The sequence below is a fragment of the Neurospora hispaniola genome (assembly GCF_033458365.1).
Source record: "Neurospora hispaniola strain FGSC 10403 chromosome Unknown B0T23scaffold_4, whole genome shotgun sequence".
Taxonomy (NCBI): Eukaryota; Fungi; Ascomycota; class Sordariomycetes; order Sordariales; family Sordariaceae; genus Neurospora; species Neurospora hispaniola.
The window spans coordinates 2,415,616-2,432,380 of record NW_026944409.1 but is presented as its reverse complement, the minus strand read 5'-3'; the positions used below and the strand labels follow the sequence as shown (position 1 = coordinate 2,432,380).

General features: G+C 52.6%; 5 protein-coding genes across 5 annotated transcripts; 1 reads left to right on the top strand and 4 right to left on the bottom strand.

The window, feature by feature from the left end:
• Positions 1–18: 18 nt before the first annotated feature.
• Positions 19–4,517, bottom strand: B0T23DRAFT_358221 (uncharacterized protein). The gene has a single exon (XM_062836201.1). It carries the CDS (start codon positions 4,157–4,159, stop codon positions 308–310), a length of 3,852 nt encoding a protein of 1,283 aa, XP_062693029.1. The 5' UTR covers positions 4,160–4,517; the 3' UTR covers positions 19–307.
• Positions 4,518–4,710: 193 nt separating this feature from the next.
• B0T23DRAFT_144873 (uncharacterized protein) lies at positions 4,711–5,325 on the top strand. The gene has a single exon (XM_062832432.1). The coding sequence runs from the start codon at positions 4,800–4,802 to the stop codon at positions 5,130–5,132; it is 333 nt and encodes a 110-aa protein (XP_062693028.1). The 5' UTR covers positions 4,711–4,799; the 3' UTR covers positions 5,133–5,325.
• B0T23DRAFT_144906 (uncharacterized protein) lies at positions 5,326–11,941 on the bottom strand. Its single transcript, XM_062832433.1, has 4 exons — positions 11,169–11,941; positions 5,984–11,088; positions 5,777–5,926; positions 5,326–5,716 (listed from the first exon to the last, which is right to left on the bottom strand). The coding sequence occupies exons 1-4, from the start codon at positions 11,615–11,617 to the stop codon at positions 5,520–5,522; spliced, it is 5,901 nt and encodes a 1,966-aa protein (XP_062693027.1). The 5' UTR covers positions 11,618–11,941; the 3' UTR covers positions 5,326–5,519.
• A 188-nt stretch (positions 11,942–12,129) lies between these two features.
• B0T23DRAFT_395914 (uncharacterized protein) lies at positions 12,130–13,022 on the bottom strand (the record flags this gene model as incomplete). Its single annotated transcript, XM_062838222.1, has 3 exons — positions 12,130–12,290; positions 12,327–12,658; positions 12,802–13,022. 3 exons carry the CDS (start codon positions 13,020–13,022, stop codon positions 12,130–12,132), a joined length of 714 nt encoding a protein of 237 aa, XP_062693026.1.
• A 2,171-nt stretch (positions 13,023–15,193) lies between these two features.
• Positions 15,194–16,017, bottom strand: B0T23DRAFT_316024 (uncharacterized protein; the record flags this gene model as incomplete). Its single annotated transcript, XM_062834898.1, has 2 exons — positions 15,194–15,570; positions 15,933–16,017. Coding segments are annotated over 2 exons (462 nt in total), but the record flags the coding sequence as incomplete, so codon positions are not given.
• Between the last annotated feature and the right edge of the window lie 748 nt (positions 16,018–16,765).

Sequence of the window (16,765 nt, the reverse complement as noted above, 5' to 3'; positions counted from 1 at the left end):
ACTTGGCGTGTGAACCTACATACCGTACGTGTACTAGCCGTCCTCATGCACAGACGACATCATATACAGGTTCTCAAACCAGAGACCCAAGCCATCACAAAGGCACCCGGTATTCATTATAACCCTTCGCTAACCCTTTGTCAACCCTTTCCCAACCTGTTTCCAACATGTACAATATCCCAACATAACCTGTTTGCACCGAGTTCGTAACCGATTGATGACCTGTTCGTAACCAGTTCCAACTCAATTCATTAAGTGTACAGATTACCTACACCGACCCACCCCCTCAGAACTCTTAGGTAATGGTTCAGTTCAAGTCCCCGTCATCCTCACTAGCCGTCTCATCTTCATCCACATCCTCCTCAGAATCCCAAACCACCAACTCAGGCGGCGGCCTAACCCCCTCGACATCCACCAACAAGCTATCCGGGGCCAAAGACGCAAGAGCTTGGGAACTCATTGGTAGCCGTTCCGTGCCCCCTCTGCCACTGCCACTGCCGGGAGTTCTCCTCTCCCCTCTGCTACGATTCGTACCAGTAGGTGTGGTGCTATTACTACTTTCTCCATGATGAAAATCCAGAGGCTCCGGTATCGAAGAAGAAGACAACAGGATATGGGAATCATCAACGTCATCAGGTATCGCTGGTCTAATAACTGAGGACTCGGAGGCGGTGACGGATTCGGAGAGGGCTTGACTTCTGACGCTACCTTGACCCCTTCCTCTACCCGTGCCCCTCCTACTCGTACCTACTTCGCTTCTGCCCCGACTAAGTTGGGGCAGCGAAGACTCTTCCTGTTCGTCCTCCTCCGGCCTGGTCGGAATAATAGGACTAGACGGCCCGCTGGCGGTCGTCGCTTGCGAGGGGCGGGCGGTGTTGTAATTGGGGTTGTTATGGCCGGCACCGAAACCAAAAGTCGAAGCGCGGGCAGTGGTGGCTTTGTTGAGTTTAGCAAGGGCGCTCGTAGTGACTTTACTACCGCCATGGGGTTTAGCAGGTGAGGGAGGTGGTGGCATGGAGGCCTTTTCTTGTAAAGCCTTTGTTGTTGTTTTTGTCTTTGTAATCTGCCTTTCGTCGAATTCCTGCTGAAGCTGACTACTCGTTAAACGTTGGCTCTGGCGACGGGTTTGGCGTGTCTCAGTTTGAAATTGGCTTTGAATCGCTTGGCTACTGCGACTATCGCTGCTTTTGCGGCCGGTGCTGGTTTTTGAGGCTGAAGTCGAAGTTGAAGCTGAAGCTACTGTTGACCGTGAGCGAGGAGGCAGGGCAGGAGGAGGGGTTTTCATCCCTTCCTTGCCGAGATCGAGGTCAAGGTCATCGTCATCTTCCTCCATCTCTAGTGCCGCGAAGTGGAACTTCTTTGTGACCTGTACTTGTTTCTTCGTAACCTTGGTCACCGTCATCCGAGGTTGACTAGACCTCGTTGTCCGACCTTGACTCGAAGTCACCTGTGCAGGAGGAGGTCTTTGTGGGCTGGAAGTTATCCTTGAATCGTGTCGTAACAGTGCTCCTCCTTGGCCGGGGGGTCTCGCGTCATCCGAGAGCATCATCTGCGTCGAGCGCATGATATCGCTTCTCAACTGCTGCTCCAGCTGCTGGGAGACAGATTCCCCATGGTCGGGTTGACTGTTTGTCGTCTCTCCTGCCCCCTCCACCGTCCCACCCATGTCCTCACCCTCTTCATCTCCTTCTTCAATAGCCTCAAGCCTGCCTCCCTCATCTTCCCCATCATTTCCGTCTTCCTCACCCTCCTCCGCAAAAAGCGCACATCTCAAATTTGCCAACAAATCGCCCACTGCCGCCGGTGGCAACAGCCGATACCTCGTCGGTAGGCCTTTCCCAAACCCATGCTCCTCCAACTCATCCTTCTTGACCGGATCATTGAGCTGATACACCTGCAAGAGCTTGTGCGCAAACTTGTTGGGCGTGGTAGTCGCCGCAGCCTCACTACTACTTCTTCCACTGCTAACAACACGACCACTCCCACTCCCACTCATGCCAAGGACAACACTTACACTCTCACCCCTATTGAACTCCTCATTTCCCACCCCACTCGCCCCCTCAATTTCCCCCGGCTTCCTTGCCTCTCCTAGCGTAGCCATATACCTCACCTCGTTCACCGGCTCTGTGGCATAAAACCACGCCCTAACGGCAGGCAGCACATGCGGGCGGAACTCGTGGTCTCGCGTGCCCGCTACAATCTCCTCGAGATGGTGAGCCGGCACGACGATGATGACGTCAGAGGTATCGGTGGGCGGGCCCATGGCGCGAATGACCTCCATGGGGACTCGCTGGGATTCAAGACCCTGGCTGTAGAGCTGGGAACGTTGGGTTTGCCGCTGGGTGTGACGTTGGGAACGCTGGGAGCGGATGATGGGTCCAGATGGTGATGCCTTTTGGCGAGGGGAGATTTTCGAAAAGCGGGTGGTCTTGCGGTGCGGGGTTTCTTTGAGGACTTCTTCTTCTTCTTCTTCTTCTTCTTCTTCGGCCTGTTGGTCTTGATCCTTCTCTGCTGCCTTTCCGGTGCTTTGGGGTGGGAGCTCGATTTGTACCTTGCGTCGGCCGGCGGCGGAGGGCGGGGATGGCTTCTTAGTGGTAGCCGACTTGCGATGGGGTGTCTCTTTCAGCACCTCTTCGCCGGTGGCATTGCCGTCGTCGCTCATGGAAGGCAGCTGAATTTGCACCTTTCGTTTCGCAGTCGGGGTGCGGGTGATGTGCGACTGGTCATTGCTATGTGTTGTGTCCGGAATGGGCTGATTGACAGCAGCATGCTGGCTAGAATTTCCAAGCTCGCGGCTCGCTTGCGGTGAACTACTCAGCACTGGCGATAGGGAACTCTCGTCGCTATCGTAGTCCATGTCTTCGGCGCTGGATGATGGTATCTCCCGAGACCGCTCACTGCGCCTAGCCGTGGGCGTTGGTGTACCCTGTTCCTCCATCTCCTCATCTGCTTTCTCCTCTTCATTTTCCTCCGCATGTGGCTGCTCTTTAGGAGTACGGTTCTCCTTTGCCGAGTCCGGCGGGGGCACTATAACTCTCTGGTTCGTGGGCGTCTTCGCGATCCTGCTCATAGCAGGTGATGAACCAAAACTCTCAAGGTCATCATCCGAATCTGGAATCTCAACAAATGTCCGTTTCTTCCCGCTACTTCCCTTCACTGCCGATGACCCAGCTCTCGGTTTTGTTGGCGTAGCCTGGTCCTCGCCTTCTGACAAGCCCGATTCATTGTCGTCTCCCTCTTCAGGAACAGGAAGTTCGGCTAGTGGCTGACGCTTGGGCTTACTCCTGATCGACATGGGAGTCTTCTTGAGCGGAGAGGGCGATTGATGTATGGAGAAGGGACTACTGCCCCCTGTACTATAGGAGTCCTGGATTTCCAGATTTCTGGGTAGTTTAGAGATGGTTTCGAGTGTGGAGGCGGGCGCGCCGGTATTAGTCGACTTGTTCTTTAGAGGTGACCTGTAGGGTCCAATAGGACTGTATTCACTGTTTCCCAGCATGGGTGTGAACGGTGTTGGTTGCGAAGACGGGACCTCATCTATGTTGACCTTGATCCTCTTGGTACTGGGTGTGTGCGGTACTACCGATGCTTCTTCCTTGGCTTTCGCTTTCCCTTTGGCCTTGGCCTTCTTCCCCTTGACACTCTTTGGTTTCTTGGCCACTGGCTTCTTTTGCGATTCACGTTTCGGTGATTCCTCTTTGGGCAGATTATACCCGTCGTCCAGATTATCTTGTTCGTCTTCATCATCTCCTTCGTCCTGCGAGTCCTTAATCAACAAGTCCTCCTTGTCGTCCTCGTCGTCCTCCTTGCCAGACAGAAACTGGGTAAGTGTTTGGGTGTGGAAAGATGAAGTCGGATTGGGAGTGTCGCCCATGGTCTTCCTTCGCTTGGAGTCTCGTCCTTTCTTCTTGGCCGGAACGGGTGTTTCGAGCGTTTCCAACAGCTCGGAGCCGTCGGTGTCTGGTTGCATGGTCAGAGGGAAGCCAATCTGGGTCAAAGTCTGCTGTCGCAAAGCGGTTCGTGAAGGGGTTCTTTTGCCATATGTCTTGACAACTCGGCTTCGGGCAGGAAAGTGGACTTGTTGCGGGATGGGTGACGAGTGGTATTCGCGTGATGTCGTCTGGCGAAGGCGATCTCGAGCTCTCGTTTGGGGCGCCATGGCGGTCTGGTTGGCCGCCTCCTTGTTCGGAGGGACCCTTTTTGCCAGTTGAAATGATCAATATGTTTTAACCGGGAATGTCGGTCGTCGTATTGAAGAGTCAGGTATTGTGACTGGTCTGGATAGTTTGGGCGCCGTGCCCTATCTGGCGATTGGTTGTCCTCGGCCGGTGATGGTGGTTAATAGTGGCGTGCCAACTTGAATGTGAAATATAAATGTTCAAGCGTAATCCGGGACAAATTCGAATAGCTAAGGTCTGGCTGGATGTAAAAGTAGAGGTATGTGTCCAAGGAGTCCAGGTACACGACGCGGCATCGGATAATAGTAGTGGTGGTGGTGGTGGTGGTGGTGGTGGTGGAGGTCAGCAGGCGCGCAGAGCACGCGTTCGCACATGTTACAAAGTGGGTCCTCACTATAACCTTGTGTTAGTGCACCAATATCACCGACTACAGCTGACATCATCACCCAGGTTTGGTGATCCCTCTCTTAACACCAACATCGTACATAGTACTTTTGAACAGCAGTATTGCCACTCCAAGTACGTCTATGAATCTCTTTTCAAAGCACAATGGCCGTGGCCTTCATGTTGCTTCTTTGATTGCCTATCAGTCTAAACATCACACTACACTATTAACCAGCAATGCTAATAACCACTTCCATGTTGCCAGTCCGATCCAGTTTTGAGTACCTTGATGGTCTAAGCTTGCTCCCCGCGAGTCTTATTGCCCTCTCCTCACCCGTCACCACCATCACCCCTCTGCGTCCTGCCGTCAGCCACTCTTCGGATTTTCATCGCTGCTCCATCTCCATTCCTTGTTGCGCTTTTGTTTTATCGCTCATGACCATTTTCGCCATCGTCTGCTGTAACGCTCAGAAAACACCCCCCGAATTTCGCTCACAAGTTGCTTGTTTCTTCTGTTGCCCTTCAACACCTGTTCTAAAGAAAGGCACCTGGATCGAGTCTATCTGGTGAAGAAACTCAACACGACATGATAAGAAAAAAGGCAAAATAACAAATCATCCCTCCATCAACGTCTTCCTGTTTCCTGCACACCGTCCAGAATGCAAACTAATAAGCATGAACTAACTGCATAAAAACACTTGAGGCTTCAGCTATAGAATCTGACATTTCCACCAATAATCCGCACACCGTTCATGCTATGTCTTTCCCTGACCCGCGTTAATTGAGTGAAAAAGAACAAAGGCAGGTACAGCAGAGGGGAGTGGTACGAGAGTAAAACACTTCCCAAAACCGTATATCTTCACAGGCACATGTTAGGTGAAACTAGCAGCGGGCCAAATACCTACTGCTCATCCAAGCTAAAGGCGAATGTCCACCTGCTCTCATTGTTTTCCCCTTTTACGACAAATGGAATGCTCCTTGTCCTTCCTTCATGGCAGTGAAGAGCTGCTTCTTCAAAACGCCAATGTCCGAGTAGTCGGGAAGTTTGAGGTAGTTGACGCACGTCATCACGCTTGGCAGGTAGTCGTCCGAGGTATAAGGTGCCTCGCTGGGCTTGCACACAACCGTGAACATGGGGTTCAAGCTCTTGAAGCCTGTCATGTCCGAGTTAGCCATCACTCTGCTCAGCGATACAAGATAGACGTGCTGCTTACCTCCGATAGGAAGCTTCGGGCTTCCGGTTGTGAACTGAAGGAAATCACGGCGCTCTGCTAGCGTGAGCTCACTCATGATCTGCAAGAGATTCCTAACGCTCTTGCTATCCATGTTGTATCCGTGATCCGCCTTGATTGAGTCGTTGAGGGCTAAAACAACGGTTAGCAGGGCTGTCAAATGCAATCTCGGATGCCTAGTCAACTTACTCTCCAGCGACCAATCCTCATCTACCCGTCCGAAAAGGGTGCACAACTCATCAGGCGTGAAAGAACTCAGGGCCGAATAGGGGAACACCTGGGAAAATCCACTGCGGAAAGCTTCGATCTGGCGACGGACACCACTACCCAACGTCATATCAATCACCTTCTCCAAGTAAAGATCCACATTCTCAATGGTGAGCCGCGTCTGGGATCCGTTTGAAACAAGTTCAACTTCCGGGTAGCCGGGAAGGGTGAAATCGAGGTAAAGGTCATCAATCTTGAAGTTATCAACCGTGATGTTTTCCGTGTCCGCCACCTTCTGAACGGCACTCCGGTTTGGATCTTCGTCAATCTCCTTCTTGGCCAGCGAAAACTTCTTGATCGTCATCAGCGACCTAGCCACGACCGGGTCTACCGATTTGATGGTTGCAAGCGTAGGCCGTGTGGCAGTCGAGTCGCCCACGCGGAAAAACAGGGGATTGAAGTTGATATCAATAATGCGCGAATCAATCATTGATCGGGCGACAAACTTGCCCAGCACCTTGAAGAGCTGCAGGATCTTTTCTCCTTCTTCCGAGCTAGCAAATTCATCGCTCAGCGGCCGGGGGAACAGCCCAGTAGGTCCAGAGACGAAATCATCATCCCCATTGAGCTCGTTATCCCGCCAAAGCTTGAGCTTCCTCTTGGAGAACTCCTTGGAAACGGTCGAGTAGAACTCAAGAGTGGGACCTAATCCGGTTCCCACCTCTTCAAAATATTCGACCTCCAGGATGCTTTGCGAAGCGCCGTACAACTCCATGACCTTGACTGCCGATTCAAGAATTTTAGACCGAGAAATCCTGACCTTTTGGCGCTGCAGCCGTCCCAAGTACGGCCGATCATCTCGGCCGTTTCGGCGCTCCTCCTGAGACTGCGCGTTCCAGCGTGCCATTGATCGGGCGTAACCAAATGAGGTAGATTGAAGGAAGAGGTGGCGAGTTTCAAAGGGGAACAGGAAGGGGTAGAGCCTTGCTAGATCCTCGCTCCAGCTGGGCAAGCAGTTGCTCGCTACAATGAGAGGCTCCTCCAGCTGACGGTTCAGCTTTGCGGTCAGTTTAGTGTTGACGAACTGAGACAAAGGCTCAACATTCAATTTTAGGGTTTCCCTATTCTCGACTAGGACTTCGTCGATATTGGCGTTCAGATCATGGAGTCGCTTTAGCAAACGAAGAATTGACAGAGTGATGGGATGCTTTGCCAAGGACCCGGGAGTGCCGTTCTCATCCGCCTCAACCCCGACGTCAGAGGATGGGCTAAAGCCAACGGGTTCGGGGGGAGGCGGGCCAGGAACACGTCTAAACTTGATCGGATGGACGGCGGACCATATACTTCTGGTAACGTGCTCATCGGCGGTGAGGCTAGAGCTATGGACGGCTCGGTAGATCGTAGTCTCATTAGGAATGACCTTGCCGTCGACGCTGAACTCTATGTGCCAATCCTGAGGAACAGCTTGAAGAGCTCCAGAATATGACATAGGCCTCGACGCGGCCTGAGGCGTGGGAGTGTTTTGCAATCCCGCCGTCAGGGCGCTTGTTCGGTTCTGTGGGGGCGGTGCAGGCTTGCCTTGGCCCGGAGTGGCAACTCTGGTCCCGTCCTCCTTGCGCGCGGTAATCCTGCCGCCGGCGGCCACTTCCATGTTCACAGCTGTCGGGTCGGGGGTGGGAGCATCGTCCATGCCTTCATCTAAATCACGCAGTACGTTGAGATCGCTACTATCGGCTGCCTCGTCTTCATCATCCGACAACTGCCTTTCGTCGGCACATTCAAGCGCATTTTCAAGGTCGTCCTCCTCCGGAGGTTGACGTGGGAGAGAGCTATCAGATGCAGCTTGCTTACGAGCGGAGCGTCGCAAGCCACCCTTTTCCTTGGATGTAGAGGCGTCTGGCGTCGTCGGAGTTTCGGTAGTAGGTTGGGACTTGGATTTGTGCTTGCGTGAAGACCGCGAACCAGATGCTTGAGCAGGGGCAGCCGCCGGCGGCGGTGCAGGGGTTGATCGGCTGGAGGGTGGCAATCCTCTCTCCGCGAGACGGGCTGCCGCTGCTGCCGCCCCCATAAAGCCCGAGGCACCCATGGCAGCCAAAGCTCTAGTCACAGCATCTCGCCTAGAGGCTCCATGAGGACGATCCGACAAGCTAATCCTGGGGCGCAAATAATCGTCCAGTGACTTGAAGGTCGTGATAGCATGAATTGACACCATGATGTTACGGTAAGACCGGGGGATATCTGAATCTTCATCGGCCACAAGCTTGAGGCGTATCTGCTTAGCCAACATTGACGCTGCCGTGCTACGGCTCCCGTCGAATGAGTTGTGGTGAGCTGTGATAACCTCAAAATGCTCAGACCTGCTCAGTAAATCTTGCAACTTGTGGATCAAGACACTGAAAGGTGTTGCGGGTGAGTCTGCGGTGGCTGTCTTGGGCTTCGACTTGACACTGTATCCCATGAACACCTGCAAGAACGCATTTTGTGCTGCAGCTGCCATCTCCTCGTCGGGGTTGCTGAAAACCTGTTCCAAGACACGAACAACACCAGAGCCAAGGAGTTCCGCACTGGTTACGCTCTCCAGGACGTCTGTATCGAAATACGAGACCAGCTTTTGAAAAAGAGATGTTCCGTGCTCCATGACCGGGCCACCCGGTTTACGGCAGAGATAAAACTCTTCGATCTCGGTTGCAAGATCTGATAGGCTGGCTAGAATCTTGCTGGCCTTTTTCTTCATGGCTTTGCCCTGCTTTTCGGTCTCATACAGCTCCAAGAACTTCTTTGCAGCCTGCCGGATGCTCGACTTGTACGTGTTTGTGGGGAAATCCGAAAGGTATCGCGGGGGTCCGTCCAGTGACATGGTCTCTCCTTCGGAGCTGACGGGTGATTGATCGTCGTCCTTGACCTCGTTCTCATTTCCATCATCGTTCTCGTCGTTCTCATCGTTCTCTGTATCTTCCGGCTCATCTTCATCGAGTTCTTCACCGCCCTCTTCAGCCCCAGATTCATGTTCGGAGTGTTCAACATCCTCGTCATCTGCTTCGTCCTCTTCCAAGGTTTTTGGGTGTTCTTTGTCGGCGACACCTTGGTTAGGTGCAGAGGGACGACCAGAGACACTGGTTTCCTCCTTGACCTCTTGCTCGGTAAGAGAGTGTTTTCTCTTTGGCTCAGGCGCATCAGCTGCCAGCTTGGTGATTTCGCCAATCACGCCTTCACGGTAAAGCTGGTAGCGATAGACTGTATCCAAGCGACTCATGAGCAACTCAGTGGCCTGTAATGCCAGCCCAACCAACAGAGGATGGTCTTGCTGGGACAAAATGGAGGCCAGAAAGGAAGCATATGGGACTGATCTGAGTGCCTCAGACAAGATGTCCTGGTCCAAGTTGGAGAGCATTTTGAGCTGAGCGGCCAAGACCTTTTGACGGACAGTGAGATTGACGGTGCTTGAAAAGGCATCCGTGAGGGTTGGGAATAAAATCAGGGCGAATCTCCGAACCTCCTCCTTGCAGCCCTCCATGTGTTCGATACGTTTTTCGTTCGCAGTCCTTCTCCTCGTGCTCTCCCCAGATCCACCCATAGGACCTGCAAATGTGCCCAATTCCACGGTGTAATTGATCGACGAAGGGTCGCGCAATGGCACACTAGGCAGAAGTTCGCAAATGACGTTGAGTGTCTCAATGATCTGGTCGCGAGGTCTATGAATCAGAGCCTGCATTATAAGCACACTATCAAGCTTGGAAGCAAGGTCGTCGTTCCCACTCGGCGGGGACACGCCCGTAAGGATCTGATAAAGCGTCTCCACTACATTGAGCTTGAAGAGTTCAGCCGACAGACGGGGACTCGCCATTGCCGTGAGCGCAAGAACCCGTAGGAACTGAGTGTGAATGTGCGGGCTGATCAGGTTAGTGGAGCCTGGAAGTAGCAAACGGAGAATGGCCTTGAGCAAATCCACACTCATAAGCTCTTCCAACTTTGTCGGGTGGTATTTAAAACTCTCGGCAATGCGCGAGACACATAACGAGGCCTGCTCAACGATGCGCTGATCGCTACTCCCAAGCACGTTCAACAGGATGGGCATGACACCCAAAATTTCCGGAAAGGAATCTTCCGGTATGTTGCGGCAGCAGTTCGCAGCCGTGGTAACAGCGGAGCGTTGCGTGCTGGTTGCGAAAAAGTCCAAATAAGTCAGGCAGGCAGTCAAGCCGCCTTCGCGCATGACGCTTGTGGGATATTCCACAGAAATTTTTTCCAAAGTGCTAAGTGCTTGCTCGGCTAGGTCGATGAAGGAGATCTGTAGCAGTTTCTCGCACAGAATATGGACGGCGCCCCCATACACCAAGGCCGACGTGCTTCCCGGCAGGGCCTCCATCAGGTTTGCGAGGCAACGACAGGCGACAAGTTGGATTTCAGGGTTCTCCTCTCCAGTTAATTCGTTAGGTCTCATCAGCGCTACCAGTTCGGGCACAACCTGGTCGGGTTGGAGATGCCCGCTCAGTTGGTCTTCGTTTGTCATGAGCAGAAGGGTGGATAGTTCATGCAGGGCCATAAGTTGCAATGACGGGTCGTCCTTCCGCTTCAGATCTGCCATTATTTTCCGCACCTGAGCCGAGACTCCCGACATAATCCCACTCAGATGTCTCAGCGTATCCTGAAGACTGTGGGGATGACGCCCGTGACCACCAAAACCAGTGAAGGGATCGTCATCTTCATCGTCATCATCGTCGTCGTAACGATGGTGGTCATCGTCGTCTTCATCATCCTCGTCGTGCTCGTCACTATCGGTGGGAGGACTCTCCTTTGGAGGGGGGGGTGGCGGAGGAGGTGGCGTAGGGTCCTTTTCGTGCTCATCGGTCCCGGTCATGACCACATCTTGGTCTGCAGATGAAGATTTGGCATTTCGTTTTGATTTTCGGCTCGAGGCTGATGCTGATGCTGGATTGGTTGAGTGAATGTGCATGGGCGGAAGGGTAACATCGGACATATCAGACACACCTTGCTCACCTTGTGCATCCTTTTTGTGACGGCTCGACCTACGGCTTGTTGATGCCGAAGAAGGGTTTGTCGGGGGGTTAGGAGGAACGGCCGAATTCCTAGTACAGACGAGTTAGATTAGCATTGTAGTCCAGATAGAGATTGCCAAAAAAAATAGGGAGAGCTGATAATGACATACTCTGGGCTCGACATTGTAGAGGTAGCTAGCGCCTTGCCTTTCTTACGGCGTGTGGTGGCTGTCTTCTTGGTCGTTGAGGATGCGGCGGAACTTGGGGCGGCGGCAGGCTGGGCTGGATGGGTAATGGAAGATGAAGATTGAGAAGCGGGTTGCGTCACTCGCTGTCGCTTCGAGCGTCTGGCCGAGGATGGGAACTCCGCAGCGGTCTCGGGATGGCTGTTAGCTTCTGCAGCCGCGGTGGTCTTGCGTTTCTTAGCACTTGAGGACCGAGCCAGGGTCTGAGCGGCGGCAGGTGGAGCAGAGGAAGCTTCCGCGGCGAGGGAAGTCGTTCCACCAGTGGCGGGTTGAGCAGCAGCAGCAGCAGCAGAAGCAGTCGAAGTCGAGTTGTTCAAGTTGGCTGCCTGGCTCGCAGCTTGACGGGCGGCGGACCTCGTAAGTCTAGTAGACATGGGTAAATATTGAGCCAAACGGTATCATGGGATGTGATGGGGATGGATCGGATTTTGTTTTGGGGGGGCAGAGTGACAAAAAAAGCCAGGCTTATTAATATGAAAGGCTAGGGACAGGGGACGAGAAGGAAATGGTGATGGAGTGGGGGAAGAGTGAAGATGAAGGTGCCTGGACAATCGAGATATTGGAGGCCAGCCAAACACATGCTCCGTTGGTTAGATCGGAAGGAGTGTATCGCGAAAATGGCGGGGTGACTTGGGATGTATCGACAGTCGATCGCCCTTTCAGGTCTGGACTTGGTCCTCGCCGGTGCAGGTTCCAGCAAAGAGGAGGTCCTGATGGCCAGTGCCCAGATGTCTTTTTCCAGTGGTGTCTGGACGTAGCTGACAAAAGGTTTGACAGCCGTAACCGAACCAAATTGAGAAGCTCGAGATTTATCAAGGTTGTTCGTTGGTGGGATGGTTTTGATGTGATCGAGAACTGCCCTCGCTCCTGTTTTTTTTTTGTTTTTTTATTCTTGGGTAGGAACAGAACCTGCGTGCTGTACTGCAGTTGCTGGATGATGCTTGCGTTCGCGTGCTTCTTTCACCAGGACGCGACCGGCAGAAGCGATATACTGAAAGCTGATTGTTTTGATGAGGGTTGGCTCATGGATTGTTCGAGTCGTTCCAGCTAGATGGGAGTACAGCTGGAGGTATATGCACGTACTGGGCCGAAGTGGCAGGCAGAGGAGGGCCTGAATACGGCAGGCAAGAAGGCAGGCAAGGCGGCAGCAGCCTCGTTGTTTCGGTTCGGGACTTTGCTTCCATTGATCGAAGACGGAGCAGAGCAGGCTGGCCAAGGCTGGAGTAGGCACGGGGAGGATGCAGTTTGTTTGGCGACAATGAACCCGACTCGGGATGGAAGTGGAGGGTTCGAGATTTGATACCCACTCCTCTTTCTGCCAACCGAGTACTCGGTGCAGAGGGCAGGCAATCAGAAAGGGCAGGCAGGGGCAGCAGCGAGGACAAATGGTACAGAAGGGACGGAAGGAAATGTGTCTAGATGGATTGTGTGTCTGGATGGGGGGTTGTTTCGTTGTGTTGGGGTTCGTTGTGTGTTCTGTGTTGTGCAGGTGTGGTGTTGTGGATGGATTCCTTCGCTTCCAACTCTCTCTCTCTCTCTTTCTCTCTTCTGGACTTACCTTGCAGGAGAGCTCACACTAAAGGCGGCGAGAGCAGAGGACGGGGTAGTATGAGGGCCGAGGGTTCGAATGCGTTTGGGATTTGGGGAAGGCGTGGACGGGTCGGAGATGGTCGAGTTGGGCGAGCGTGGTGCGGGCAATGGCGAAGAAGGCAGGCGCACTGCGTGATCGTGGTCGATAGCCGATCTGGAGCGCGGGTTTGCAAGGCTTCGGTCTGCCATGGATTACGCCATGAGGCAGGCGGGTCGGAGGCCGGGATGGGATACAAGACGGATTTGTAACAGATATGATGGATCGGATACCCTGGCAGAGTGTGTACCTCTAGGTAGGGATATCTACCTTATCCTCTACAGCAACTCGAATGTTATGGGATGGAACAAGTGGAAGCCGTGGTGCTCGCGGCGGCGGCGGTCGTGGTGATCGGTCCTGGGTCGTCGAAGAGCGGCAACAGTAATCGTAGTGGTGTGGTACGCCGTAGTGAGACCATTCGCTGCCAAGGGCCGATTGCGGTCTGTATCGCGCTTCGGGAGGGCTAAATGATGGTTTGGCCTCTTGGACGAGTCTCGATCGAAGACGACGACGGGTGGTCCGAGTCGCTAAGTAGCTGCGCTTTGGGCTCGTCGAAAGGCTGTTGACAGACGAGAGTCGAGTACCTAGGTCGGTGTTGTGTATGTAGATGTTAGGCCGATACGGTATTGTCGGGCTCAGGCTGTCGTGTGGATGAGTGGTTAGACTTGGTCGTTGTTGCTTGTTGTTGGTTGATTGATTCCACTCGAATGATAACACCCAGCCAGTGGCGGGATGGATATGACTTTAAAGTGGAACGGGAAGGCAATGCGATAAATGAAAACATTGCACAATTTGAAGTTTGGTGGTTCACGAGGGCTGATCAACTAACCTACAAAGAAGCACGCAGTGACGGAGGGGGGTTCGTTGTGTCAGGTAATGGCAACAACGTTCACGAGAAGTTGAGTGTTCGGCAAGAGAAACGGTCAACAGAGAGGAAGATGGACATGTTGGGAAAGGCTTCAGTTCCCTTCCACTTCCGACCCGCCGACTCCCGTGGACCCCCCCGTAACCGTTGACCATTGCCATGATGGTGCCCTGCCCTGCCCCTGGGCGCTTGTTGGCCGCCCACCACCGGTTCCAGTTGGCGCCTTCGTACTGTAGTAGTGTACAGTACACTATCTAGGCAGTTTGGAGATGGCCGGGATGCGGGCAGCATGACCCCTGCCTTCCATTGTGTTGGTGCGGACATGTCGTTTGTAGTGTAAGTTGGGTGGTCGCGCAGAAAGAAGGTTGGGTTCGGCTTGTGGAAAAAGTGGGATGAGCCCCTCTCTCCCCATGAACTCATAGAACCAGAGGACATTATAACCTCATCGTTCTGCAGCCCTCATATGTCGACATGTCTCTTTACGCAAGTGAGTGTTCCAAATGAATGGTGTCATTTCTGTCGTCCTGTGCAGTGCCTAGGTATGCTGTATGCTGTATATGCGAAGCGCATGCTGCTGAAGTCTCAAGCGCGAGGTCATTTGAAACAGTGCATCTCTCCGTCTTTAGGGGAAAACACTTATAGTAATGCTAGGACCAGAAAGGTCTCTTACCTCAACCCCCCATATTGAGCTCTCCCTACTCTGCAAAGCAGTCTAGATAAGAAATGGCCCATTACTTCACTTCCTAAAAAGAACTTTCTCACGTTCAACAAGTATCATTGTTTTTTCTTTTCGCTTGCCTCTTCGCCTGAAAAGTTACATGCCGAATGTCAACCACCTGAGGAGGCCGTGTCTACGGTACCTGTTAGAGCCCACTTGTCCGGTCACACCGACAAAATCTCAAGTCAATGTTGTTTTAAGAGTATCCGCTCCATCGACTCTCTTTATCGCAGAGATGAGCAAAAACCGTGGAATCCCCCCATCATTGGGCCAGTCGGGATGTTTGCGGCTATCGTCGTCACTAACACCCCATTCGTCCACTACAACGACTTCAAAGCCTACTGTACGGAGTGTTTTCAAATAGTTTGAGCACGAAACTCATGTTAGCACACAAGCCTCGCTCGGAGCGCGGAGCTACCTACTGACCTAGAAATGGTTCGATGCTGCTTCCTCACCGGTGCACCCAGCTAGTCGACCTCCCGCTCTCCCTCGGCAAAGTAACTACTCAAAGGCCAGTCCTGGACAGCTCCAGACTTTTGGAACCCCGGCCGTTGAGGAGCCGTGAAGATGGGGTGTTCGACGGAAAAGACAAACAAGCCGCCCGGCCGAAGGGACCTGAAGACTTGTCGGAGAGCCGCCTCGAGGTTGACGAGGTAGTGCCAAAATTCGCTCATCGATCAGTATCACCAGCCTCCAAACCAGACGGTTCCTGTCGAAACCAACCACGTCTCCCCAAGAGCCTATGCGGCGGCCACTGCGACATCATATGGCGGCGGGGGTGCCGCTTGGGGTTCTTCTGCTGGTTGCGTTCTCGGTTGGTCTTTTGGTGTTCCTTGGTTGTTTGTCGCGTGCGTGACCCTTGACCAAATGTTGGAGATTAAAATCTCCAATGGCCACAGGGCAACGACCAAGACTGAGACGAAACAGGCTGTGGTGATTCGCGAGCGTCTGGTCATCGGCTGCTCGGTGTGGAATGTCTCGATAGGACCATTCAGCCAGGTCCAAACGGTTTCGGACCGATGCCAAAACCATATACAGCCCACTACACACCATGCAATACTTGCGACGAGCCAAACATACCATTGCACGCTGGGGTTGCCATCGCACGAAATGGGGACTGGTACGGGCAAGGTGGTGTTGTTCATTCTGCGACATTTACTACCATGTTAGAAAGGAGTTGGAGAAACAGGAAAATAGAAAGTAGAATAGTAAGTAAGAAACATACCTGGCGGGTGGGCTTGGTTCAAGCCAAACTCTTGGTGACGCAAGTGGTTTCTTTTCGAGCCTTGACAATGTTTGTACAATTATATTGCTTACAAAACGAGAGTGGGGAGAAGTTGGTGGAAAGAATGTTGTTTGGTGGGAGGGAGAAGGATTTGAGAGGGGGGGATAGGGAAGTTTAAATATCTGCTGAGGGGGCCCATGTTGGGGTTCCTATCTGTTTGCTTTCATCCTTATGACCAGTTACCCTTGCTGTACAAGTGAAGCTCACTTCTGCAACTGCGTATGTACCTAGAGGTAGGTTCGGAGGTCCGAGGTTACGGTTGCCAAGTTTGATGCTTACCGTTTGCTAGGCAGGATGAATAACATGCTTTAGGGTTCCTTTTCAGGGAATAGCAATGGCCGTTTGTAGGTAATTGGGTGGACGGTTAATTACTGCCTTGTCAGTGATCGATTTGAGATGGAAGGTGGCAACATTGCCTACACGAGCGAAGCTCACCTCTGCAGTTGCGTAGATGTAAGCAGGTTCGGATTGACAAAATCGTTTGAGACGAGACTGTTAAGCTCAACCTGAGTCAGAGCAGGTAAATCTTCCCGAGTCATTCTTCGTTCGAACGGGATACTATAACCCGATACAGCAAAAATAAAAGTCCAAAGGTCGCACAAACCTTGCTTGTGCTGTTACGAAAGCATTAACCGGTAAGAGTAAGTAAATCGAGGAAAGTATTACAATTCAATGTCTGTTTCTGTGGAACATCCTGGCAGTTATGCGGACTGCTACTGTATCACATATTATCAACCTATAGGTGACGAACGTAGCCCGCCTTGAGGAAGTCTTATAGGTAGATGATAATGAACAATTGTATGTCACCCTTTAAATACTATGAAGGAAGTTTACATTGACCAAGGTACGTTAATGGGTAGATGAACAGCTATAACGACATATGCTCTAGACTTATTGCTTATCTCAGCCGTTCCGCTCCTTCCAACTCACCTACGAAGCTCCAGTCTACCGTATAAACTCGCCAGATTGGCAAACCTCTACTGCAAGAAAACCAGGTTATTTGGGCAGAATAAGCACAGTCCTGTAA